General features: G+C 39.1%; 1 protein-coding gene across 2 annotated transcripts; it reads right to left on the reverse strand.

Annotated features, from left to right (window-relative positions):
- Positions 1-1,155: 1,155 nt before the first annotated feature.
- SAMD9L (sterile alpha motif domain containing 9 like) lies at positions 1,156-25,709 on the reverse strand. 2 transcript variants are annotated; one of them, XM_055307601.1, is made up of 3 exons: positions 25,373-25,708; positions 7,007-7,179; positions 1,156-6,235 (listed from the first exon to the last, which is right to left on the reverse strand). In XM_055307601.1, the coding sequence occupies exon 3, from the start codon at positions 6,213-6,215 to the stop codon at positions 1,455-1,457; it is 4,761 nt and encodes a 1,586-aa protein (XP_055163576.1). In that variant the 5' UTR covers positions 6,216-6,235; positions 7,007-7,179; positions 25,373-25,708; the 3' UTR covers positions 1,156-1,454. The 2 variants fall into 2 exon arrangements, with proteins under 2 accessions (XP_055163576.1, XP_055163577.1); XM_055307602.1 differs by lacking the exon at positions 7,007-7,179 and having other exon boundaries at positions 25,373-25,709.
- Between the last annotated feature and the right edge of the window lie 1,984 nt (positions 25,710-27,693).

Genomic DNA, 27,693 nt, shown 5'->3' on the forward strand with positions numbered 1-27,693 from the left:
CATAGAAATACTGGTGAAAAGAACCCTGATGGAGAATAGACATCTTGATGACAAGAGAAAGTGGGTTTGAAACCTGGACTATAGGGACGCCTGGGTGGCTCATTGGTTGAGCCTCTGCCTTCCGCTCAGGGCGTGATCCTGGAGTTCCGGACTTGAGTCCCGCATCAGGCTCCCTGCATGGAGCCTGCTTCTCCCTCTGCCTGTGTCTCTGCCTCTCTCTCTCTCTCTCTCTCTCTCTCTCTCTGTCTCTCTGTGTCTATCATGAATAAATAAAATCTTAAAAAAAAGAAACCTGGGCTATCTAAGTTACTTATAGTGAGATATGAAGAAGTAGATAAATAAACATGTATTTGTGAAGTATTTGATATAATCTACGTTAGCATGTATTTCACTTTATAGGCAATGGTTATCTCTTAAAATCCAAGCACTGGAGTGCTGTTTGAGGCTGTTCTAGCTGGTTCAAGTCTAGTGCCAAGCTTCTGGGATGGCATTCCTGGCACTGGAAAGTTGGGAACACAAACTGCTACGAGGAAGTCATCTAATAAGGCAGAGGGTATCAGGGTCAGGGAATACTTTCTGGTAGAGCCTGTTCAAACTGAGTTGTGTTGAACAAAACAGAACAGCCATATGGAAAGCATTGGATGAAAATAAGGGAATAGCTGACAGACAGAATAGCATGCATGTAGCACAGGTTGAGAATTGAAAAAGAGAAAAGATGGCAGTGGAAAACAGAAGACGGGGAGATGGGCTATAAAAAACAGGTGGAGATAAGACCATGTTGACAGGAAGCAAGAATGGCCAAAGAAATGGATTTATCTGTAAATGGGAGGAAGAGGGCAGAGGGATTTCAAGCTTGTGACTACTTTATTTTCTGTTCTCTTCTCCTCCTGGAGCAAGGAGTTGTGAGAAGGGCAAGGAGTACAAGGAATTGCATGTGTATATGTATAGGTGGAGGGGTGGATGGAGGATGAGAACAAAACGTTTACCTTCCATACATTTTTGTTGATACCAGGTTGAAGTAAGTGGCACACTGGTGCAGCTCCCTTGGTCTGATTTCCAAAAACTGAGGAGGGGCTTTTCTCCATATTCATCTTATTTAAATCTCTGCTTTCATGGTAAAGAAATAATTCAGAATATTCATAAGAGCAATAGAATGAAAACAGATTTTATTGACCTAGATAACCAGTTATGATGTGACCGGTGGATACCAAATGAACATGTTAGCCTGAAAATGCATATTTAAAACATAAAACAGTCAACTCTACTTTGTGCCAAACTCTGTGTGTAGATACATTTCATGCCCTCAAAAAGCCTTATGATTCATTTAGGGAGACAGAAGCAAAATCTGTGTTTTACAGGTAAGCAAGTAATGTTATCAAAATGCCATGGGAATACAGAGAGGGAATAAAATCATAGCAAGATATGAATAAACGTATTTGAATTAATATAGCTTCTTAAATTATTTCTATCTCATATGCTTGAGGGCCTTCCATGGAAAATCCTAGGTAGAAGGACACTCTTTCTATGTTGCCACCACTCCTGAGGGGACCCGAATAAACAGGTATCACTGGTATTTTAACTTTTTTCTCTGTTCCATATTCCATAGAGATCAGCTTGCCTTCAGCCTGACCAGTTAGACGACACAGGAGGTCTTTGACTTTTTTTTTGCACACATCTACACTCTGCGAGAGGGAACTTGTATTTTGTGCTTTATTGAAGTATTGCTCTATCTCAGCCTTGCAAACAAGACTATGGAGCCCCTTCTGCTTCCCCAGATAAAAAAGTGTGCTTGCCTGCTTAGACCTGCACATGCTCCTATATTGTCTCTTGAAGGTTCTGTTTAAGGATGAAACATACTTTTCCATGAATTTGGAATCTTCATCTAGTTCTTGATTTTGTGGCCAGAACAGAAGGCAGGCTAAAAAGTAAGGGTTTGGATATTGATGACTTGGTCCTATGGATAGTAACACTTCTCGGAGCTGTTTTTTTAGTATGGGAAGTGGTTGAATGAACTTAGAATGGGGTTTTAGACAATTAAGTATAATGTTGGCTAAAATGAAATTTTGTTTCTCCTTTGTCATTTGCTTTTTTGGGTTTTGCTGCAACAGGAAATTATATTTGGTCACTATATTTTCCATGTTGGTTGCAGCCTCTCTGTGATTTGGGTTAAGATATTCCAGGAGTCCAGAAAACCTATCTGCTCTCAAAGCTTCTAGAGCTTTCCTGCAATTCTCCTCTTGGAGTAACTGGCTCTCTTTGCTGTGCAGTGGACCCGAATCCAAATGGCAGAAAAGTTCCACATATTTCTTGAAACAACGGGTAATTTTCTTGCTTAATGAGATTTCTCCTGTTTCTTTTTGGGTGTTCTTCATTTTCAAAAGAACAAGGTAATCATCAAAAAAGTCAAAGCACCTTTTCAAATCTGATTGTAAATTTTCTAAGTAGGATGTGAACTTGTTAAGAGCCAAATAATATTCACATTTTGGATTTGTGGGAATCATTCCCTTTCCTGATAAAAATTCTACCATAGCTTTTTTAGATAATTCATTTTGTTTGAGGAAACAGGGTGTGAGCTGGAGAATCTGAATAGCATAGAGACCAACTTCTATTTCACCAAAAAAGCCGGCTGTGTTGTATGTGTCATATTTTCTTTGCAACGTTTGTTTTGCCCAGGTCTCTGCCCAGGTTTCATAGCCTTTCCGCTCAGTTTGTTCTTGGGATTTTTTGAAAGCTTTTGAGGCATTATCAGCAGCTTCCAAGAGGCATATTAGATCATTAACTGTAATATCTGTGGAGTTTTTATTTTCATCCAACCACCATTTGATTTGACTTTTGTAGACTTGACCAAGCGTATCTGAAATATAGGAATTTTTAGGTGCTTTCTTTTTGGCCTCGTTTGCCCATTCCAGAGCAGTGCCAAAATTCTTCTCTTTAATGTAAAAATATCTTGCTAAGGCCTGACAAATGAATGCATTTTGCGGGAATCGAGTAGCCCCAGCTATCAAGACCTTTTCAATGTCTTCGTTCGGTAAAGCTTCAATTAATGGGGCAAACAAAGTGTCTGTTTCATCTCCATATTCCCTGCGCTGTCTCGTAAGCAGAAGAGTTTGCACATCATGTTGAAATTTTTCTCTTCCTATTCCAGAAACATAGAATAAATTCTCATTTAAGATCTTCAATGCAATTTGGCACTTGTTCAAGTTATAGCTTTCTTCCAGTTCTTTCAGACAGGAAATGGCAATCAAAGGATGAATGATGCGCACACCTGTGTATCTCCCATATTCTGTGACTTCTGTGTTTATCAGAAGTGTAGAATAGGCTCCCATCTTGTCCTCTAGGCTTTCGGGTTCCCAGGGCATACTAGTGTATATGATTCCCAAAAATATTTCACACTGTGATACTGAAATTGTAGACTCAGTGACATAAGAGTTGAGTAGAGCCAGGAAAGAAATGAGTTGTCCTTCCTTGCTGTCAACATTCTGTCCTTTTAGGATATTCCTGACTACCTTTTCTATATACATTTTATTAAAATTGCTTTTCATGATCATGAAGGAATAAAAGTTTTCACAGTTCTTATGTTGCTTTTCAATTTCTTCTAGTTTGGCCTCAAAAGCTCTTTGTTCCTTGGAAGAGAGTTGGTAGGTTAGTGCAACACTGTCTGCTAATTTTGCAGTTTCATCAGGATTCTGGGATCTCATGCAGTTTAAGATAATTACCAGTGTTTTTTCATATCTCAAACCCTTCTCTCCCAAAATGGAATCGATGGCATTCTGTAGCACGTAAACATTTTCCTGGTCTTCAAAATCATCCACAAGGAGAAGTACCGGAAAGTAATCTTCATGGCTGGTGGCTTTATAGGTAATCAATTTGGTCACTTGTTCTACAATTTCTTCGAAATTAGTTGTTTTGTTTTTTAACACAGCACATCTAAAGTTTTTCTTTAGGTCCCAGAGAACATTCATGGCCAATGTAGTACCTCCACAGCCTGGATGGTGATAAAGATTGATGATTTTTGCAAATTCTGGCTTAGGAGACTCTGCCCAGCACTTTATCAGAACTTTAAGCTTTTCATAACTATCCCTTTTGACAAAAGCTGAAGAATAGTTTTCAGAAGAAAAATAGAAGTTCCACCAGGATACTTTGCCACCTCGATAAAAGTGTTCCTCTTTTAATTTCTTAAATTCTTGGAATTTAGATTTATCTTTCTCTATGTCTGTGTCTTTACATTCATTTTCACAGAGGATTTCCAGTGCAGTCAAGATATCCTCTTCCTTTTTCTCTAAGATAATCGAAGAAAATCCATGGGAGGGCAAAAATCTTCTTAGAGACTGAGTCACTGGTTTTAGTTTAAGGATAGTACTGTTTATCAGTTCTAAATTTAAAGTGGAAATACTATGGTTTGTTAATTCATCTGCTATTGTCAGTCTGGTTTGTAGCAGATCTTTCCATCGTTGATAAATATGTGAGTTTACACAGATACACAGTATATTTTCCATTCCTTTGAGAGCTTGGTAGAAAGCACAGAAAGTTTCTATGAGGGGATCTCCTGGGCTTTCCACTGGAGAGAGCAATAGAAACACAACCAAAAATTTCCCTCTTGTCATTATATTTTCATCTGTGAGAAATAAAATCAGCTTCCTGACTTCAGAAGCTCTTTCTCTGTGCCATAAATGTGGTTCTAGGGGCTTATAGCTCTCATTTTTCAAGTCTGACCTGCCATTACAGAAGATCCAGCTGGTCTGCTGGTAAAGATTCAAATTAGAAATTTTCTCCCTTATGTTGTTTGTCTTTTCTTCAAACTGATTTGGAAAGTGAAGGTTTGCTATTCGGCTTTTTTTGTAAGCTTTGACCACCCCCTTGCTTACAGATTCAGGATCAAACTCCAGCACAGCAAACAATTTCATTTCCTTTAGAAAATCCAAGTTCTTTGTTTGATTTGGATGGCATTTATTTGTCACAAGAATGTACCAGTTGTAGTAGGAATTATCCAGTGAGTCTCGGTTGCCTATGAGGAGTTTAACCAACTTTTGTCCTTCACTCTCCTTCCTATCTGCCTTCATCTCGTATTCTTCTTCAGCCTCTTTTCTAGATGCTACTACTGACTTTAGATTTTGTAAAAATGCTTTTAAATTTAATTCTCGTTGCTTGGCATTGGCCAGGATATCCTTACTGCTGGGCCCATCTCTCACAAACAGTGAAAGATCTTGGTTTGGTTTCCATGTTTCACTTTTACAATTTTGCATTCTAATTAAGAAATACTTTTTTTCACACACAGAATGTTTTGGAATAACATCTACTTCAATGACAAATCTGTCAGACAGTGTATTGTTCTGCAGTAGGACTTCCACAAACCTTGGCTCCCGAATGCACTTCTTGACTTCATTGATCTCGCTTTCTTCAAAATATTGTCTGATCGTTATATTGAAGTGGTCAATGAAGGCATCCTTACTGGTGACTTTCACACCAACAATTTGTCCGTGAGGTCTGTTCTTGACTCCAAAATGGATAGTGCCATTGGTGCGAGAATTCATACAAGCTGATGCAAATCGGAAGACTTCATTGCTAAATTTCATTTTAATGTCCTTTTCTGTGGCTGCTTCTGTATTTGTGAGGGCTTTGAACTCATGTATTGGGTCTATGAGATTGAGTGGGCCAGTTTCAGGTTGTAGAACACTATTTTCTATGTAACAATGGCTGTTATGGAACTGATCAAAAGGATATGGCATACAAGTCAACTGTTTAGTTTCTAGCTTATCCTCATTTTGGTCTTCAGCGGTCGCTCCCTCATTTAATGCATCTTCTTTCATAAGAATTGATTCTTGCTCTTTTGTATCTCTGGCCTCTCTGAGATCATGATCAATATTGGATAACACTGACTTTTCCTCTTCCTTTTTCATCTGTTGTGGCTTTTTTGGGTGTTCTTTTTTGGAGGGTTTTGTATGATCTAATTGTCCAGAATCCTGATTGTTACTTTCAGAGGAACTGTTATTCAATTTGTTATATTTACGTTTTATCAAAAGTGCTGAACCCCGTGGTAGCCCCATTTCTCTAAGGTCCTTCTCAGTTAATTCCTGCAGGACTAATCCAGTTACCTCTTCACTGAGCAGAATCTGCCCATATTTTTCATCAATCTTAAGGTCTTTGGTCACCCATTGTTTCACATGCTCTTTGGTCCAGTCATCGACCACTTCAGGTAGATTTACTTCCTCATTCATTTCAGCTTGCAGTTTTCTTCCTTGGAAAAAGTAATACAACAAGTATTTTAGTATTATACTTTATCATTGAAATCACATAGCCACTTAGGTAGTTTGATATAAACAACATATATAAAATACTGTTCAAGGCTGACTCTTAAAATTACTTGATATTTTAAAAAATTTTTATAGAACTTATACATTACAAAAAACCAAATAATCTAACTAAAAATGGGCAGAAGACATGACTAGACATTTTTCCAAAGAAGACATAACAGATGGCCAACAGACACATGAAAATATGCTCGTCATCACTCATTATCAGGAAATGTAAATCAAAACTACAATGAGAAATAAGATGAAGATGGCAGCAGAGTAGGAGGACTCTAGGTTTGTCACATCCCACAAACACAATTGGATAATATCAAATTATCCTAAATACTCCAGAAATCAACCTAAAACACCAGAATACACATTTTTTTTCAAATGCACACAACATTCTCCAGGATAAATCTCCTATTAGGTCATAAAACAGGCCTCAACAAATACAAAAAGATTGGAATCATACCATATTCCTTTTCTGACCATAACACTATGAAGCTAGAAGCCAACCACAAGAAAAAAAATTGGAAAGATCACAAAAACATGGAGGTTAAACAACATGCTACTAAACAATGAATGTGTTAACCAAGAAATCAAAGAAGAAATTAAAAAGTACATAGCAAAAAATGAAAATGAAAACAACCCTCCAAAACCTTCTAGATGCAGCAAAAGTAGTCCTAGGAGGGAAGTATACAGCAGTACAGGCTTACCTTAAAAAGCAAGAATAGGGGATCCCTGGGTGGCGCAGTGGTTTGGCGCCTGCCTTTGGCCCAGGGCGCGATCCTGGAGACCTGGGATCAAATCCCACGTCGGGCTCCCGGTGCATGGAGCCTGCTTCTCCCTCTGCCTGTGTCTCTGTCTGTCTCTCTCTCTCTGTGTGTGACTATCATAAATAAAAAATAAAAAAAAAAAAATTAAAAAAAAAAAGCAAGAATAATCTCAAATAAACAATCTAACTTTACACCTAAAAGAGCTAGAAAGAGAACAACGAACAAAGCCTAAAAGCCAACAGAAGGAAGGACATAATAAAGATTAGAGCTGAAATAAACGATACAGAAACTAAAAACACAGTAGATAGATCAATGAAACCAGGAGCTGGTTCTTTGAAAAAAAAAAAAAACTAATAAAATTAATGAATAAAATAAACATTTAGCCAGACTTATCAAAAAGAAAACAGAAAGGACCCAAATCATTTACCATGATCAAATGAGATTTATTGACCTGGGTTCAATATTTGCAAATCAATCAGCATGATACGTCACATTAACAAAAGAATAAATAACTGGGGTACCTGTGTCACTCAGTTGGTTAAATGTCTTTTAGTCTTGGCTTAGTTCATGATCTCAGGGTTGTGAGATCCAGCCCCACATAGGGCTCTGAGTTGGGTATGGAGCCTGGCTTAAGACTCTCTCCCTCTGTCCCTCTCCTCCCCCAAAAAGAAAAGAATGTCTACGTACCATATGATCATTTCAAAAGATGCAAAAAAATAAATAAATAAAAGCATTTGACAAGGTACAACATTCATTCATGATAGAAACTCTCAACAAAATAAGTTTAGAGAGAACCTATCTCTCAATATAATAAAGGCCATATATGAAAAACCAACAACTAACATCATCTTCAATGCAGAAAAACTGAGAGCTTTTATAACATGGTCAAGAACAATGGGGGGATATCCACTCTCACCACTATTATTTAACATATACTGAAAGTCCTAACCCCAGCAATCAGACAACACAAAGAAATAAAAGGGATTCAAATCTGTAAGAAAGCAATAAGACTTTCACTATCTGCAGATGACATGATATTCTCTATAGAAAACCTGAAAAATTTCACCAAAAAACCCCTGCTAGAATAAATGAATTCAGTAGAGTTGCAGGATACAAAATCAATATACAGAAATTTGTTGCATTTCTATACAGCATAATGAAGCAGCAGAAAGAGAAATTAAGGAACTAGTCCCATTTACAACTAAAACAATAAGATACATAGGAATAAACCTAACCAAAGAGGTGAAAAATCTGTTACTCTGAAAAGAATAAAATGCTGATGAAAGAAACCAAAGGTGATACAAAGAAATGGAAAGACATTCCATGCTCATGGATTGGAAAAACAAAGATTGTTAAAATGTTGACACTACCCAAAGCAATCTACACATTTAATGCAATCCCTATCAAAATACCAATAGCATTTTTCACAGAACTGGAATAAATGATCCTAAAATTTGTATGGAACCACAAAAGACCCCCAGTAGTCAAAGAAACCTTGTAAAGGAAAAACAAAGTTGGAGGCATAACAATTCTGGACTTCAAGTTATATTACAAAACTGTAGTGATCAGTATAGTATGGTACTGTCACAAAAATAGACACACAGATCAATGGAACAGAATAGAAAACCCAGAAATGAACCCACAACTATATAGTCAGTTAATCTTCAAAAAAGCAGGAAAGAATATCCAGTGGGAAAAGTCTCTTACAAATGGTGCTGGGAGAACTGGATAGCCACATGTAAAAGAATGAAATTGGGTCATTTTTACCAAACAAAAATAAATTCAAAATGGATTAAAGACCTAAATATGAGACCTGAAACCACAAAAATCCTTCAGGAGAACACAGGCTGTAACCTCCTTGACATCAGCTGTGGCAACTTCTTTCTAGATATGTCTCCTCAGGCAAAGGAAACAAAAGTAAAAATAAACTATTGGGACTTTATCAAAATAAAAAGTTTCACACAGTGAAGGAAACAATCAACAAAACTAAAAGACAACCTACTGAATGGGAGAAGATATTTTCAAATGACAGATAAAGGGTTAGTATACAAAACACAGAAAGAACTTACAGAGCTGAACACCCAAAAAAATGAATAATCCAGTTAAAAACAGGCAAAGACATGAATAGACATTTTTCCAAAGAAGACATCCAGATGGCCAACAGACATATGAAACAATGCTCAACAGCATTGATCATCAGGAAATACAAATCAAAGCTACAGTGAGATATCCCCTCACACCTGTCAGAATGGTTAAAATCAACAACATAAGAAACAACAGGTGTTGGTGAGGATGTGGAGAATGGGGAACTCTCTTGCAGTGTTGGTAGGGATGCAAACTGGTGTAGCCACTCTGGAAAACATATGGAGGTTCCACAAAAAGTTAAAAATAGAAATACCCTGGGATCCCTGAGTGGCTCAGTAGTTCGGCCTGAGGCATGATCCGGGAGTCCCAGGATCCAGTCCCTCATTGGGCTTCCTGAATGGAACCTGCTTCTCCCTCTGCCTGTGTCTCTGCCTCTCTCTGTGTCTCTCATGAATAAATAAATAAAATCTTAAAAAAAAATAGAAATACCCTATAATGCAGCAATTGCATTACTAGGTATTTACCAAAAGAATACAAAAATACTAATTCAAAGGGATATATGCATCCTAATATTTATAACAGCATTATCTATAATAGCCAAACTATTGAAGCAGCCCAAGTATACATTGACTGATGAATGGATAAAACACACACACACATATATATATATGGTGTTCTCTTAACATTTCTGAAAATTAATTTTGACTTAATATGTTCTCCATGTTAAAAAAGAACATTTCAGATAAGACTAAAATCTCTTTTTATCATATCTGTGATCCCAATCTCTTTCCCCTATCCTATAGGAATGCTATTCTCAATTTGGTAATGTTCTTATATATATAATATATATATATATATTTATATATATATAATGAAATATAGCTGCCATCAAAGAGATTTATATCTTGCCATATGCAACAACATGGATAGAGCTAGAGAGTATTAAGTGAAACAAGTTAGAGAAAGACAAGTACCATATGATTTCATTCATATATGGAATTTGAGAAAGAAAACAAATGAGCAAAGAGGGAGGAAAAAGAGAGAGAAAGGCAAATCAAGAAACAGATTCTTAATTTTAGAGAAAAAAATTGATGGTTACCAGAGAGGAGGTGAGTGAGGGGATGGGTGAAATAGGTGATGGGGATTAAGGAGTGCACTAGTTGTGATGAGAACCAGGTGATGTATGGAAGTGTTAAATTACTATATTGTACACCTGAAACTAAGATAACAGTGTACAGTAACTGGAATTAAAATAAAAACTTTAAAAAACCAATGAGATATCATGTCACACCTCTCAGAATGGCTAAACTCAGCAATACAGGAAACAACAGGTGTTGGTGAGGATATGGAGAAAGGGGAACCCTCTTATAATGTTAGTGGGAATGCAAACTGCTGCAGCCACTGTACAAAACAGTAAGGAGTTTCCTCAAAAAATTAAAAATAGAATTACTATATGATCTAGTAATCCCACTACTGGGTATTTACCCAAAGAATATGAAAATACTAATTTGAAAAGATATATGCACCCCAATGTTTATTGCAGCATTATTTATAACAAATTATGGAAGCAACCCAAGTGTCCATTGATAGATGAATGGATAAAGATGTGATATATATAAAATGGAATATTATTCAGTCACAAAAAATAATGAGATCTTGCCATTTGCAACAAGATGGATAAATCTAGAAGGTATAATGCTAAGTGATATAAATCAAAGAAAAACAAATACCATATGATTTCACTCATGTGGAATTAAAGAAAAAAAAACAAAAGAACAAAGGGAAAAAGAGACAAACCAAATAACAGACTCTTAACTATAGAAAAGTCATGGTTACTAGAGGGGAGGTGAGTGGGGATGGGTGAAATAGGTGGTGAGGATTAAGAGTACAATTATCATTATGAGCACTGAGTGAGGTACAAAATTGTTGAATCACTATATTGTACACCTGAAACTAATATAATACTCTGTTAAGTATGCTGGAATTAAAATTATACTGTAATTAAATTAAAACTTAAAGACAAACAATTTCAGCCTAAATTCTTTATGTGAGACTAATGAAGTTACATATTTTGCTGAATTTCAAGAACTCAATATCCCGGAACACCCTAGAGCAGGGATTCTCAACTTTGGCTGAGCGTTAGAATCACCTGGGGCTTCACATTCTGAGATTCTAATTAGTTGAGGGAATGGGAGTGGAGTTCAAGCATTAGTGTTTTTAAAAAATTTGTCAGTGTCATTCTGTTGTGCAGATGAGTTTGAGAGCAGTTCTCAAAATGTAATCTCTAGATCAGCAGCTCTTGGGAGCTTGGTGGAAATGTCAGGTCCCAGCCCAGACGTAGTGAATCAGAATTTAAAAGGGAAAATAAAGTGACTTCTTGGTGGCAATGTGAACTGCTGCAGCCACTCTGGAAAACTGTGTGGAGGTTCCTCAAAGAGTTAAAAATAGACCTGCCCTATGACCCAGCAATTGCACTGCTGGGGATTTACCCCAAAGATACAGATGCAATGAAACCCCGGGACACCTGCACCCCGATGTTTCTAGCAGCAATGTCCACAATAGCCAAACTGTGGAAGGAGCCTCGGTGTCCATCGAAGGATGAATGGATAAAGAAGATGTGGTTTAAAATCACCTGTCCCCACCAAATTCCCTAGATAACCTTCAAACCATCCTGAAAATCTACGAATTCGGCCTGAGATGTAAAGAGAGACCAGCTGGAATGCTGCAGTGAGAAGAGTCCGCGCTTCTATCCAGGTAGGAAGACGGGGAAAAAGAGATAAAGGAACAAAAGGCCTCCGAGGGGGAGGGGCCCCGCGAGGAGCCGGGCTGAGGCCGGGGCGAGTGTCCCCAGGACAGGAGAGCCCCGTCCCGGAGGAGCAGGAGCTGCACCAACCTTCCCGGGGGAAAGGGGCTCGCAGGGAGTTGGAGCAGGACCCAGGAGAGCGGGGATGCCCTCGGGCTCCCGGGGACACTAACAGACACCTGCGCCCCGGGAGAGTGCGCTGAGCTCCCTAAGGGCTGCAGCGCGCACGGCGGGACCGACCGGAGCAGCTCGGAGGGTCTCGGGCGGCGGCTCCAGGGAGGGGGCTGCGGGGCGGGAGCGCGAATCCACCAGCGCAGGCCCCGGAGCACAGGGCGCCGGGACACAGCCCAGGATCCGGCCTCCCCCGGGACAGGCAGAGGCCGGGAGGGCCCAGGACAGCGAGGACGCTCCTGCCCCGAGCTGAGCAGATCAGCGGCCCCGCCCCGGAGCCTCCAGGCCCTGCGGACGGAGAGCCGAGAGCCCCGAGCCCCGTAGTTCCTGCGGAGGCTGAATCCAGGCTTCCAGAGTTGCCATAGCAACTGCGGCTGTTCCTCCTGGGGCCCCACGGGGTAAACAACCCCCGCTGAGCCCTGCAGCAGGCAGGGGCAGAGCAGCTCCCCCAAGTGCTAACACCTGAGAATCAGCACAGCAGGCCCCTCCCCCAGAAGACCAGCTGGACGGACCAGTGATACTCCCCCGTGTTCCAATACAACTTGTTTTTGGCCACTCTGCACTGAGCAAAATGACTAGAAGGAAAACCTCACCTCAAAAGAAAGAATCAGAAACAGCCCTCTCTCCCACAGAGTTACAAAATCTGGATTACACTTCAATGTCAGAAAGCCAATTCAGAAGCACTATTCTACAGCTACTGGTGGCTCTAGAAAAAAGCATTAAGGCCTCACGAGACTTCATGACTGCAGAATTTAGATCCAATCAGGCAGAAATTAAAAATCAATTGAATGAGATGCAATCCAAACTAGAAGTCCTAAGGACGAGGGTTAACGAGGTGGAAGAACGAGTGAGTGACATAGAAGACAAGTTAATGGCAAAGAGGGAAACTGAGGAAAAAAGAGACAATCAATTAAGGGACCATGAAGACAGATTAAGGGAAATTAATGACAACCTAAGGAAGAAAAACCTACGCTTAATTGGGGTTCCCGAGGGCGCCGAAAGGGACAGAGGGCCAGAATACGTATTTGAACAAATCCTAGCTGGAAACTTTCCCAATCTGGGAAGGGAAACAGGCATTCAGATCCAGGAAATAGAGAGATCCCCCCCTAAAATCAATAAAAACCGTTCAACACCTCGACATCTAATAGTGAAGCTTGCAAATTCCAAAGATAAAGAGAAGATCCTTAAAGCAGCAAGAGACAAGAAGTCCCTGACTTTCATGGGGAGGAATATTAGGGTAACAGCAGACCTCTCCACAGAGACCTGGCAGGCCAGAAAGGGCTGGCAGGATATATTCAGGGTCCTAAATGAGAAGAACATGCAACCAAGAATACTCTATCCAGCAAGGCTCTCATTCAAAATGGAAGGAGAGATAAAGAGCTTCCAAGACAGGCAGGAACTGAAAGAATATGTGACCTCCAAACCAGCTCTGCAAGAAATTTTAAGGGGGACTCTTAAAACTCCCCTTTAAGAAGAAGTTCAGTGGAACAATCCACAAAAACAAGGACTAAATAGATATCATGATGACACTAAACTCATATCTGTCAATAGTAACTCTGAACGTGAATGGGCTTAATGACCCCATCAAAAGGCGCAGGGTTTCAGACCGGATAAAAAAGCAGGACCCATCTATTTGCTGTCTACAAGAGACTCATTTTAGACAGAAGGACACCTACAACCTAAAAATAAAAGGTTGGAGAACCATTTGCCATTCAAATGGGTCTCAAAATATACCCTAAAAACTATAGAACACTTCTGAAAGAAATTGAGGAAGACACAAAGAGATGGAAAAATATTCCATGCTCATGGATTGGCAGAATTAATATTGTGAAAATGTCAATGTTACCCAGGGCAATTTACACGTATAATGCAATCCCTATCAAAATACCATGGACTTTCTTCAGAGACTTAGAACAAATTATTTTAAGATTTGTGTGGAATCAGAAAAGACCCCGAATAGCCAGGGGAATTTTAAAAAAGAAAACCATATCTGGGGGCATCACAATGCCAGATTTCAGGTTGTACTACAAAGCTGTGTTCATCAAGGCAGTGTGGTACTGGCACAAAAACAGACACATAGATCAATGGAACAGAACAGAGAACCCAGAAGTGGACCCTGAACTTTATGGTCAACTAATATACGATAAAGGAGGAAAGACGATCCACTGGAAGAAAGACAGTCTCTTCAATAAATGGTGCTAGGAAAATTGGACATCCACATGCAGAAGAATGAAACTGGACCACTCTCTTGCACCATACACAAAGATAAACTCAAAATAGATGAAAGATCTAAATGTGAGACAAGATCCCATCAAAATCCCAGAGGAGAACTCAGGCAACACCCTTTTTGAACTTGGCCACAGTAACCGGAGAAGGACAAACAGTGTATGTTCTCATTCATTTGGGGAATATGAATAATAGTGAAAGGGAATATAAGGGAAGGGAGAAGAAATGTGTGAGAAATATCAGAAAGGGAGACAGAACATAAAGACTCCTAACTCTGGGAAACGAACAAGGGGTGGTGGAAGGGGAAGAGGGCGGGGGGTGGGGGTGAATGGGTGACGGGCACTGAGGGGTACACTTGACGGGATGAGCACTGGGTGTTATTCTGTATGTTGGTAAATTGAACACCAATAAAATTAATTAAAAAAAAAAAAAGAAGATGTGGTTTATGTATACAATGGAATATTACTCAGCCATTAGAAACGACAAATACCCACCATTTGCTTCGACGTGGATGGACCTGGAGGGTATTATGCTGAGTGAAGTAAGTCAATCGGAGAAGGACAAACATTATATGTTCTCATTCATTTGGGGAATATAAACAATAGTGAAAGGGAATAGAAGGGAAGGGAGAAGAAATGTGTGGGAAATATCAGAAAGGGACACAGAACATGAAAGACTCCTAACTCTGGGAAACGAACTAGGGGTGGTGGAAGGGGAGGTGGGCAGGGGGTGGGGGTGACTGGGTGACGGGCACTGAGGGGGACACTTGACGGGATGAGCACAGGGTGTTATTCTGTATGTTGGCAAATTGAACACCAATAAAAAATAAATTTATTATAAAAAAAAGGGAAAACAAGAAAGTGAAAATATTATACGGGTAAGTGGATTAAAAGCATTATCAAACAAAACAAAAATATTAAACTATAAAGAGAAAATACAAACATTTCAAAAGATTTGTAATTTTTTGAATGAAAGATTTAAAGATCCTAGGTTTTTATTTACCAAGTCTCAAAGTCTAGCCACATTGTGAATTTGACCCATCTGTGCTTGGGGTTTCTTGTAAAAACTTTTCCAGAAGATCTTCTTGAGGTCATATGTGAAGAATGAGCTAAGCCGAGGCCTTAGCCGATAACCTTATGACCAGCTAGAGTAGAAATGCATACTAGTCATTCATGGTGTGAAGATCATAAGCACACTAGAATAATTTACCCTGTCTATAGGCATGCAACCGCTGGGCATAGCAGCTTCTGCTTGCTTGCATAAAACTCTTCCTGGTGCCTTAGAGTCCTGAATCCTCTTAGTCACCTTTGGCTTCATTCTAAAGGACACACTTAGTCCTGAGCCAATTAGCGAACTATGAGCAACTGGCACAATGAACATCATAAACATATTTCAGATAATCGATTCCATTCACTTATAGTGTAGACGGAAGAGATCTTAGAAGTAGCATACATATCACAACCAGAGATAAATATCATTTGTTTATTCACTCGACAAATATTTATTGAGCACCTATAAGGCATCAGGCTCAAGAAAACTAGTGGTGACCAAAAGATATGTGAAGTTCTTTCATAGTATTTAGAGTTCAATAGAGAAATTTTTAAAAAGAAAGAACCATACACTGAAACTTATGAAAGAGTTTATCATGACAAATTGTGATAGTGCTTTGTGTAAGACACAATAAGGGGCAAAGGACTGGGATCTGTGAGGAGAGGAGTATCACTAGGAGGAAAGGGGGACACTGGGCAGGTGAAGTGAAAGCAGAGCTCTGGAGTAGCGTAGGAGCCAGGGAGAGGGAGCAAGTCAGGGGAACAGAGTGAAGGGAGTAAGGAATAGTCTACCTGGTGGGATTTCCAAAGGCCTATCTAGTGGGTCCAAGAAGGCGGGTATGGTGATGCTCTGCAGTGGGCTGTCTGTGCTTCTGTACCCACAGCCAGATGCTGGGCCTGCCAAAGAGAATTCCTGGGCAGAGGGAGTTACTGACCAGGGAATGACTGACTAGGAATTCCTGGATTTTGAACCCGGGAACCTGCAGGCTCATCCCTGATCCTCCCGTCTTCTCTGCAGAATCCTTAAGTGTCATCACAGATAAGAATGAAGGGAGCGTTTCTACCTTACCTGTTTATAAGCACTATATGGAGCTGATAGTATAAGCAGTTATTAATAAGTATATTCCTGGGACACCTGGGTGGCTCAGTGGTTGGGCGTCTGCCTTCTGCTCAGGGCGTGGTCCTGGGGACACCAGATGGAGTCCCACATCGGGCTCCCCTCAAGGAGCCTGCTTCTCCCTTTGCCTGCGTCTCTGCCTCTCTCTGTGTATCTCTCATGAATAAAATAAAATCTTTAAATAAAGTATATTCCTAATGAAAGATTTTTTTAAAGGCCTCTAATTTTTTAAAAAAGATTTTATTTATTTTTTTTGACACAGAGAGATCACAAGCAGGGGGAGTGGCAGGCAGATGGAGAGAGAGAAGCAGTCTCCCTGTTGAACCGGGACCCCGATGCAGGGCTCAATTCCAGGACCTTGGGATTATGACCTGAGCCAAAGACAGACACTTAACTCACTGAACCACGTAGGTTCCCCTAATGAAAGGTTTTTTGAAGTCACTTTGGAGAAAAGGCTGAATAAAAAGTGACTAGTATATTATTTTTAAATTTAGTCTTAAAATGTCTCATACTTTAAGAATTTGCTGAATACTTGCTTTTTATATATTTTAATGTATTTTGACCCTTTTTGTATTGGCTGCCGAAGGGAAGAGGCACTCATGCCCTCAGACACTATTCTCATCACAATTTTGGGTGGCTCCATAGATACCTAGATGATCCTTCACTACACTGGCCTTTCTCCCTCTTGACTGCCTCTCATCCAATGATCTTGACCTCCCCCCAATTCCATTCTTATGGTCACACCATTGACCTTTGCACAACTATCATGGATTGAACTATGACCAACACCCCAAATTCATGTGTTTGTGATAGGTAAAATGAGGTCATTTATGTCAAGGGGTTTTAAAATAGAGCCAAGAGGCCATTAAGGGAGATGGGCCTTTTGCGTGTCCTCACTGTGGAATCATGAGCTTTTAAATTGGGCCAATAGAAAATATTTTAAGGATTCAGTCCTAACATTTAAATTTGCTGCTTGTTAGGAAGAGGTTTTACTCAGTGATAGCCTTAGCAATCAATTCTATTCAATCAAGATTAGCTTTCTACCACCTGTACCAATAAAAAAATTATTTGTAAGCAATGTACATAGGCATTTTCTTTTGCCTGAAAAACCCCTGACTTTTGCTTAGTGGGACACTATTTGGGTTGCTACCCAAATCTGTGTACTGAAAATTGCAATTCTTTGATTCCAAATAAACACTCTTGCTTAATTATTGCCTCCTGACAAGTTTAGGTTGATGTGACAAAGTCCTAGCTCCAGTACCTTGGAGTGTGACCTTTTTGGACATAGAGTCATTGAAAATGTTAACATGAAAAAGCCATTAAAGTGGGCCCTAATTCAATATCTTTATAGGAAGGGGAAATTTAGACACTGAGGCACACACAGTGAGAATGCTACATGCAGAAGGCAGAAATTGGGGTGATCTATAAACCAAGGAATGCCAGAGATTGCCAGAAAATCACCAGAAGCTAAAGGAGAGTCAGGGAATTCATTCTCTTTCACAGCCCACAGAAGGAACCTACCCCACCAACATCTTGATCTTGAAGACTCCCAGCCTCCAGAACTGTGAGACAGCAGATTTCTGTGGTTTGAGGCAGGCAGTTTATGATACTTTGTTATAGCAGCCCCAGTAAACTAACAGAATCACCAATGGCTACAGACAGGCCTTTCAACATCTCAGGTTTAAATATCTCCCTCTCCCCAAGATCTCCTGCCCTTTAGACTCACTACCCTTATTTATTTTTTTAAAAAAGATTTATTTATTTATTTATTTATTTGAGAAGGAGAGAGAGAGAGACAGAGAGAAAGAGAGACAGAGACACAGAGAGAGAAACAGAAAGGAGGGGCAGCAGGAGAGGGAGAGAATCTCAAGCAGAGTCCCCGCCAAAAAACAAGAGTTGGATGCTTAACTACTGAGCCATCCAGGAACCCCTAGACTCATTACCTTTAGTGCTCAAACTCTAGTATTTCTTTAATACCAAGACCTATAACTCACCGGTTTGAGAGATTCTATTACTTCCTCACTCCTGGCCCCATACCCTCACATCTCACTATCTCTCCCTCGTAACTAGCTTGATTTTTTTGTTCATTCATTATAATAATATGTTTTCTCCTCCTTCCTCTTGTACTCTGCCTATGTCAACTCAGTGGGACATGGCTGGACAATGACCCTCCAGAACTTGACTGGTCTCACTTTAAAGTCATGACCACTGTCCTCCAGTGGGCTGTTAATGCTCTGAGTTACCATGCTGTTTCCCTGATGTTCACTGTCCTAAATGGCTCTTGCACACATTCTCCTCTCTCATCAAATCTCCAACATCTCCTCACCATTGTCTCTTTCCGCTGTAACCCTGCTTCTTATTGCAACTGGGAAACTGAAGCAATCAGAAGAAAGCTTCCCTGAGCTCTTAAAATCATATTTACCACCTTCCTGGTTCTTGACTTTTCTTCTGTAACTAGGTCCATACATTCTATTTTAGTCTCTGTTCTCTGAATGGACTTTCCAAACCTCTTGCTCTGGAGAGGAGATCTGCACATCTCTGGACATCTCCTCTGGAGATGCTCTCATCAGACTTGCTTTGTCCAGGTCTGTGACACTATCTTCTCTTAGAGTCCTTTCTCACCTTTTCCTCTGGTCACCCCAAAGGAAAAGCTGTAGATTTTCTTTCCTGATTTAGCCAGTGATAATGGCAGTTCCATTAGACTCCAGCACTCTCCAAGAAGCAGCATATGAAGGATTTCCTGCTTATCAGCTACTACATGCCCAGAGACACATGTGTGTATATGTATGTCTAATGTGGGGAAGGTGGAAGGATCCATCCTTGTTATATCTCCCAGAGACACTGCATCCCCCTCATTTCCTTCTTTATTGTTTGAATTGTGTCAGGAACCACAGGAAGATGGGAGCATTCTTCTGAATTTGGAATAGCATTGCCCTCCCCAAATCTGTATTTTTTATCTCTACTTTATCTCACAGGCTCCCCCATTGCTCAAAGATGAAGACTTTTTATAACATCAAAAAATTTCTCAGCTGCTCACTGCTGTGGTGGGAGCTGAGAAGATACATAATGATCTGAATTTACTATATATTTGGCAACACTTTCACATGAATTTTTCATTCTGCCAATAATACCAGCATCTTATATAGTCTATGAAACATATTTGGTTGGAGCCATGTATTTAATTCAAGGTGACCATGACATGTGCAAAAACATTTTTCTAATGCTTTGGTATATCTCTGTGGCCCAGTGTTTTCAACCTTGTTTTGGGTGATGATTTGTTAATTTTTATATAGAACTTTAATGTATTTCATTGTTCTGAGGCTTACAAAGTCCTTTCATGAACATTTGATTAGATTTACATCTGGAGTGTTGGCATATTTTTTAAACATGAGGGACATTTAAGTTTGGCAAGAAGCTGCATAGTGTAAATAAAGGGGGAAGGGGCCATGACCAGGGAAACAATTTCTTGATGAAATGTGTCTCCTTTTAGCCAACCTGTTTTTATTGTATAGGAACATGACATTAGAACCAGTGTTGTCTTGGTTGGTGTTTGCTTTTGTTTTGGTTTTGATTCTTCAAAAGTAAAGCACATGAAACCTATATGTCTAAAATGGATAAGGGTGTTGCTCTGTTTGGAGCTGGGGAGAAGACTTCTACCTTAACTCCTTTATTCTGTTGTGGAAAATTTTTGAAACCTGGAATTCTCCTTATGAGTACTTGATTTCAGGACCCATTCCTTAAGGACTTTTATCTCCTCTCTTTGGGGCTGATCAAGAAGGATCAAACTACCTGCTTTTAGGGCAAGCATTGGTGCTCACTCCCATCTCCAGGAAGCTGGGCCTCCACGCTCCACAGATATGTTTACCTCTTGGAAAGAATGCTCACAATCAGAGAGCAGCCGGCCTATGCCTTGTTGTAATGTTCTTCAGAACTGAAACTGCCAAGCAAGGTAGTTACATTTTCTGAAAATGCATGTTACAATGATATATTTCTTCCCATAGACTTTGTACAAGCTAGTTGTGAAGGAAAGCCTTAAAGAAAATGATTGATCTTTAACTTTTGATATCATCTTGAGTTCTATAGGACAGTTTGGCATAGCTGCACATGGTTGCAATTTTCTAAACAGGTTCATATGTTTCAAGTCCTGATCTCTGATCTACATTCTATTTAGGTCTTTCTAGCCTCATCTCCAGTCTTCTACCTCTAGAAACACTCTGCACCATACTCGCTAGAAGGTGTCTTTTTTTTTCTTTTAAAGATTTATTTATTCATTTTAGAGAGGGGGGAGGCAGAGGGACACAGAGGGGAGAGAAACAGATTCCCTGCTGAACTCAGAGCTTGACTCTGCATGATGACCCCAACCCCGAGATCACAACCTGAGCTGAAATCAAGAGTCAGATGCCCAACTGACTGAGCCACCCATGCGCTACTGGAAAATTTCTTTTTAAAGAATTTTGCAGTCAGTGAAAATTACATCTAGTGATATACAAATGTGAAAACAGCAAAATTTCTCCTTTCTTTTAGAATTGTTTCATTAGAAAATAGCTCATGTACACTTGAAAATATATTCACTTTCAAAGCTCTGCTTTAGTTTTTTAGAATTAGTTTTTAAAGAAAGTTGATGAAGCAGATATCTTTAATGATTAGAAACTTACCAGGACTTTTCTGAAAACTTCCTTTTTTTTTTTTTTTTGAAAACTTCCTTTTTATATCAACAACTTGAAATAAATCTTTATGAGGTTCTTTGGTCTCAATCTGTTAGATTAGTTGCCTTTTCTTAAAAATTTGCAAGTCAGGCAGCCCTGGTGGCTCAGCGGTTTAGCGCCTGCCTTCAGCCCAGGGCCTGATCCTGGAGATCTAGGATCAAGTCCCACGTCTGGCTCCCTGTGTGGAGCCTGCTTCTCCTTCTGCCTGTGTCTCTGCCTCTCTCTCTCTCTATCTCTTTCTCTCTCTCCCGCCTCTGGCTTTCATGAATAAATAAATTTAAAAAATCTAAAAACAAAAAAATTTGCAAGTCATGTCCAGGAAATCACCTATGTATGAGGAAGTAGAGGTATAGGCAGAACAGATCTGTTCCTTTGTTCCTTTTCCAGTTTTGCCTTTTGTTGAGAATCTGTTACATCAAAAAAAAAAATGATATCAGAGAAAATTAAAATTCAGTTGATTGGACTGTTGCTTAGAAAGTGTTCATGAGACAGATCCCCTCGCAAGTTTCTATTTTTTTTTTTTTTTGTATTTTTTTTATTGGAGTTCGATTTGCCAACATATCTAAGTTTCTATTGTGAAAAATTTCAAACATATGGAAGATTTGAAAGAGTAATGAAAAGAACATCCTCTACAGAGATGGTGTCTCTTCCTATATTTAAATACTTTTATAAATTAGATAAACATCCAAAAATATGTTGCAGGCATTTTATCTCCTCCCACATTCCACATTTGATGTGAAGCAAATCCTGTAGGTGGTCTCTTCAAACCACATCCCATATCTGATCACTGACTACTACCTCCACCACTATTAACCTGTGCAAGCCCCCACCTCTCTTCTGGATGACACTTATTTCCTTCTTGCTATTATTGATCCTGCTGGGGATTTCTTCAAAAGAGCAGCAAGACTCACCCTGTGCAAATGTAAATAACACGCCAGTATTCTGTTCAGTCCCTCCAGTGGCTTTCCATTTTACATTTGACTCAGAGTGAAAGCCCAGTTCCTTATTATAAACTATAAGGCCTCACATGACCTACCACCCTGACCCCTCAGATATGACATCTTATTTTCATTTCCCTTTCTAAATCTGGTCTAGCCCCCTTGTTGTTTCTTGCAGGCAGAACCTGCTTCTACTTCTGGCCTTGTGCTCAGTTGGTCTCCCAGGGAGATCCCTAGGTACCTGCAGGGCTCCCTCCCTCCCTTCTCTCAGGCCTATCATCTCCTGTCTTCTCATTGAGGCATGCTTGTCCAGGCTGCAGAAAACTTCATTCCATCTCCAGTATTTCTGATCCCTCCCCTGGTTTCTTTCTATCTTTTTCCCTTTATATATATATATATATATAATTTATCACAATAAAATAATCTGTATACTCCCATATACTCCTACTCATTTATCTTGTTTCTTTTTCTGTCTCCACCCATTATTCTATTTCATGAAGACAAAGATTTTGTACATTTTGTTCACTATTTTATAGTGCCTAGCACAGAGTAAGCTTCTTAACAAAAATTTGTTGAATGAATAACATTGTCTCATGGTAGGTTAAAATAATGAATTTTTGAAAGCTCTTGAGTTAGCAATGTCTTGTGAGTCAAAGGACCAAAGGCCTTTGCTCATTTCACTAGGGCAATTATTCCTCTTGGCTTGAATCCCAGACAGAAATCTAAAAATATGTTTACTGTGTCGCTCATTAGGGCAGAACTAACTCTAGCTCCAATCATCTGGTCACAAAGAAGGGAAAGGAAATTTGTCAAAGGAAAGAAAACTTAATAAGTATGTTTTCTGCTCCCAGTTCTTCTAGGTAACCCAGTTTCATAACATCCTGTATCATTTCTGCTATGTCACTTACAGCTCCCCAAATAAGGTAATTTCTCATACTGGCCTAAGGTCTCTCTTCTGGGTCCTTTTTGTGTTGGGGCTCCTCCATACTTCTGCTGCTCTCATTTGCTACCTGTGCTCTGGAGAGCTGATCTCCTGAGGAGGGTCTTACCCTCTTCCACAGACATGGTCTTCAGATCTGCTGCAATACCTTCTCTTAGCCAGAGTCCTCTTTTAGTAATTGAATTATCTACCCCACTGTCTGGATATCCTAAATACTGAGAAAGCAGACTCCAGATTTTCTCTTTTGTTTTAGGCAGTGAGTATCACAATTCCAATAAGGCCTAATATTCTACAATTAAAAAAATTTTTTTAGTAAGCTCTATACCCAACATGGAGCTCAAACTCATGACCCCAAGATCAAGAGTCAAATGCTTTTCTGACTGAGCCAGCCAGGAGCCTTTTTAAAATTCTTTTGAAAATTTATTTTCTTTTTTCAAGGCTCAACATTCTAGAAATGAAGCAGCACATCAGGAATTTCCTTCTGCAGTATGTCCCTTTTTCTTACAGCTTTTAGGCTCTACACACACCCAGTGACTCACTGCGAGGGGGAATTTTGTGCCACCTAGTAGATGACTGCTTCCTCTCACTTCTTTTTGTTCAGATTCTTTTTTTTTTTTTTTTTTTATGATAGTCACAGAGAGAGAGAGAGAGGCAGAGACACAGGCAGAGGGAGAAGCAGGCTCCATGCACCGGGAGCCCGATGTGGGATTCGATCCCGGGTCTCCGGGATTGCACCCTGGGCCAAAGGCAGGCGCCAAACCGCTGCGCCACCCAGGGATCCCTTTTTGTTCAGATTCTGACAATAGATACCAGGGAGACAGAAGCCCTCTTCTCAGATAAGGTCTACAGACATTTATTCTCCAAATATGGAGTCTTCTTTGGTGTAATGGAAAAATCAGCAATACATTGTCTTAAAATGATATATTAAACTCTTTAATAATATTCTTGAACTTATTATAATGTCACAGGTTTCTCAACCCCCTTCTTCTCTCATGAAAGCAATTGTAAACATATGATGATTTGAACCTATCATATTCAATAATACATTTTTTAAAAATATTTTACTTATTTATTCATCATAGACACACACACACAGAGAGAGAGAGGCAGAGACACAGGCAGAGGGAGAAGCAGGCTCCATGCAGGGAACCCGACATGGGACTTGATCCTGGGTCTCCAGGGTCACACCCTGGGCCAAAGGCAGGCACTAAACCACTGAGCCACCCAGGGATCCCCACAATAATACTTTTAAAATAGTTTATACTCTATCAGTTACAAGAGCATCTGCATATATATGTTGTTGGATTGGTGTGGACAAATTTTGAGACTGACTTGACATAATTCTTGGCTTCCTAGGGGATCTCATCTTCCTGTTTTGAAACAATTATTGAACACAAATCTTATCAGTAATAACGTTAATTACTGGTAAAGGAGCTATAGGATGCCATTCTCCAGCAACTACTCCAGTTTTCTTTCTTTAGGTATTGAACAAGAAGACCAAATCATCAGAGCCTTTAGGGTCAAGCACTGGTGCCCACCCACCCTCGTCTCACAGGGTTCTCAGAGCACCCCAGATGCCTATGCCCTGAGGAGTTCTGTTCTGCAGGACTTGGGAGGAGAGATACTGTAGAACACTGATGCTAGTCTGGGAGGGCTACACATACCCCACCTGCAGTTCTGACAAAATGAAACCACATACGAGCAAGTTAAGTTTCATTTCCTGAAGTTAAGTTTCTATTTCAGTTTTTAACCAGATTGCTCTAAAAAAAAAAAAGAATGTGAAGGGAATTCTTACAAAGAAAAATAACACTTTGGATGAAGAGTGTTATCTTTGATTAAAGGTAAAACTTCTAATGACATCTTAAGTTATAAAAGACAGAATTTTACATTATTGCTCATGACCACAGGTTCCTTTACAATCTTTAATGTTTACATTCCCGAAATTTGCATTGTTTCTCTGTTGCCTTTCCCCACTGCCCTAATATGACCAGAAAACTTCTCACCACTCATTTAATGGTACATTTAATGGTACATTTCTTTTTATTTTTATTTATTTTTTTGGTACATTTCTTTTTAGAAGAGCATTTACAAAGTTAGCCTCAGTTAAATATGTCAATATGTATTTAATCCATTGATATTTCTAATTACTTTCAATAAATTTACAATCATTTATATATGAACACATGTATTTATATAAAAAGTACAGCTAGAGTTTAGAAATAGCTATCCCACAGGCAGAAAATATAAAAGTTTAATGATGTAATAACTTACCAGGATTTTTTGGAAAACTTCCTTCTTTTTATATCAGGAACTCGAAGCAGTTGATTTTAACCATCGTTTTCTCAATCCTTTCCTAATGGCCAGGAGACAAAAGATTGTAAGATCCTTTTGAAAAACTAAGCAATAAGTTGTGGAGTTCTCTAGTCTCCTGAGACTCAGACTCCTCTGAGGGTGTGTAAAATCTACAGTGAAGAAGCAGAAGGAGGAAGTAGAAATGTAGAGAGTTTCAGTTTTGCTTAAGAGTGGTTTATTTGGATTTGGAAGGATGTGAAATATCAAAAAGTTAACATCACAGAAAATTATTAAAAAATTGAACCATTGCTTAGAAACTGTTCATCAGAATTTTAAGTCATAAAAGTTATGAAATTCCAGTGAAAGAACACTTATAGAAAAAAATAAATGAATACAGGGGAGAACATTAAAATCTCAGTGTGATCTAAGTGCGTGTTATGGGATGAATTGTGTTCCTCCAGAATTTATACGTTGAAGTCCTAACAGAACAAGACTGTATTTGGAGAAGGGTCTTTAAAGAGATAGTTAAGTTAAAATCAGGTTGTTAGAGTGGGCTCCAATCTAACATGTCTGGTGTCTTTGTAAGAAGAAATTAGGACACAAATACACAGAAACAGAAAAGACCATATGAATCTTCTATAAGCCAAAGTGTTTCTCAAAGTTGTCATATCAGTTTATACTTCATTAGGTAGTAGGTTAAAAGTTTTCCTTATTCTTTTTTTTATTTTAATGATTTTATTTATTTATTCATGAGACACACACACACACACACACACACACAGAGAGAGAGAGAGAGAGGCAGAGACACAGGCAGAGGGAGAAGCAGGCTCCATGCAGGGAGCCTGATGCGGGACTCAAGCCTGAGTCTCCAGGATCATGCCCTGGGCGGAAGGCGGCGCTAAACCACTGAGCCCCCCAGGCTGCCCCAGTTTTCCTTACTCTACATCCTTGCTAACTCTTGGTATTAAGACACTTTCTAATTTTTGTCATTCAAATCCATGTGATATCATATCTTGTTGTGGTTTTAATTTCCATTTCCCTCGTTAATAACGAGGTTGAAAATTTTTACAATGGTCCAAAAGTGATATGCATTCAGTAAAAGCCATACTTTGAATTTTGAAATTTTTTTCATTATGTTTAGGGCTGTTCATGTTTCCTCTTCTATGAAATTCTCATTCATTTCCTTTGCATATTTTTCTATCAGATTGGTCATGTTTTTCTTATTTGTTTTAGGATGTTTTACTTATATCAATTCATACTAGAAAATTTACAGTGATTTTCCAGCTATGACTTTATTAAAAATTGTAAGATGTTTACTGAAGCATTTTGGTAATACCAAAGAAAAATTGGCAATAACCTAACTAGCCATAAATAGGAATTGGTAGTATAGCAAGCGGTACAACTGAACTATAGCCATTAAAAATAATTTTAATACATCTCTATTGAAATGTAATGATTTCCAGAATCCAAGGGAAATAATTCAGGAGAATAGAATCTATTGTATATTCCCATTCGTGTAAAAATTTTTTTTGAAGAATGTAACAGTATATAAACATAGATTCTACATACACACATCTACGTATAAGCTGGTATATGCATAAAACCTTTTGAAAGTTAGCAGGAAGTTACATGGTTATATCTGAGGAAAGAGATTGGTACTTAAGGATAATAATAGATTTTTTTTTAATATAAATTATTTGAGAGAGAGAGAGAGAGAGAGCGCCCTCACATGAGCAGGGGGAGGAGCAGAGGGAAAGACAGAATTTCAAGCTAATTCCATGCTGAGCACAGAGCCCTATGCATGGCTAGATCTCATGACCCTGAGGTCATGACCTGAGCTGAAATCAAGAGTCAGAGGCCTAATTGACTGAGCCACCCAGGTGCCCTGAGATTTACTTTTATTTTTTTCTGTTCTGTTTTATTTTTTTCCATGTCATGTATTACTTTTATTTATACTTTATTTATTTATGAAAAATTTAGACTTGTTAGAATGTATGATACAGATATACATGTGTGGAAAGAGGAAGAAGTCTTGATCATTTCTAAATTTTTAAATTTGAGAAACAGGTTGAATGTTGGTCCAACAAATCAAGGGAACACAGGAGAAAAGTATGCTGGGGTATCAGGATTATGAGTTAAGATTCAAGTTTATTTTAAGCCTGTTGCTTCTTTCATATGTAATGTTCCCTAGTGAAAAATCTATCCTTAAACTCATCTTTTCATAGCAGTGGTGCAAGGGAAATAAATTGTGAAACTTCTTGCCCACATTCTGTGACAGAGTATAGAATTTTTTTTTCAGA

Source organism: Nyctereutes procyonoides, unplaced genomic scaffold (assembly GCF_905146905.1).
Source record: "Nyctereutes procyonoides isolate TBG_1078 unplaced genomic scaffold, NYPRO_anot_genome, whole genome shotgun sequence".
Taxonomy (NCBI): Eukaryota; Metazoa; Chordata; class Mammalia; order Carnivora; family Canidae; genus Nyctereutes; species Nyctereutes procyonoides.

Excerpts from the sequence above, each read along its gene's own strand:
- SAMD9L (XM_055307602.1), bottom strand. The coding sequence starts at position 6,215 with ATGAATGAGGAAGTAAATCTACCTGAAGTGGTCGATGACTGGACCAAA.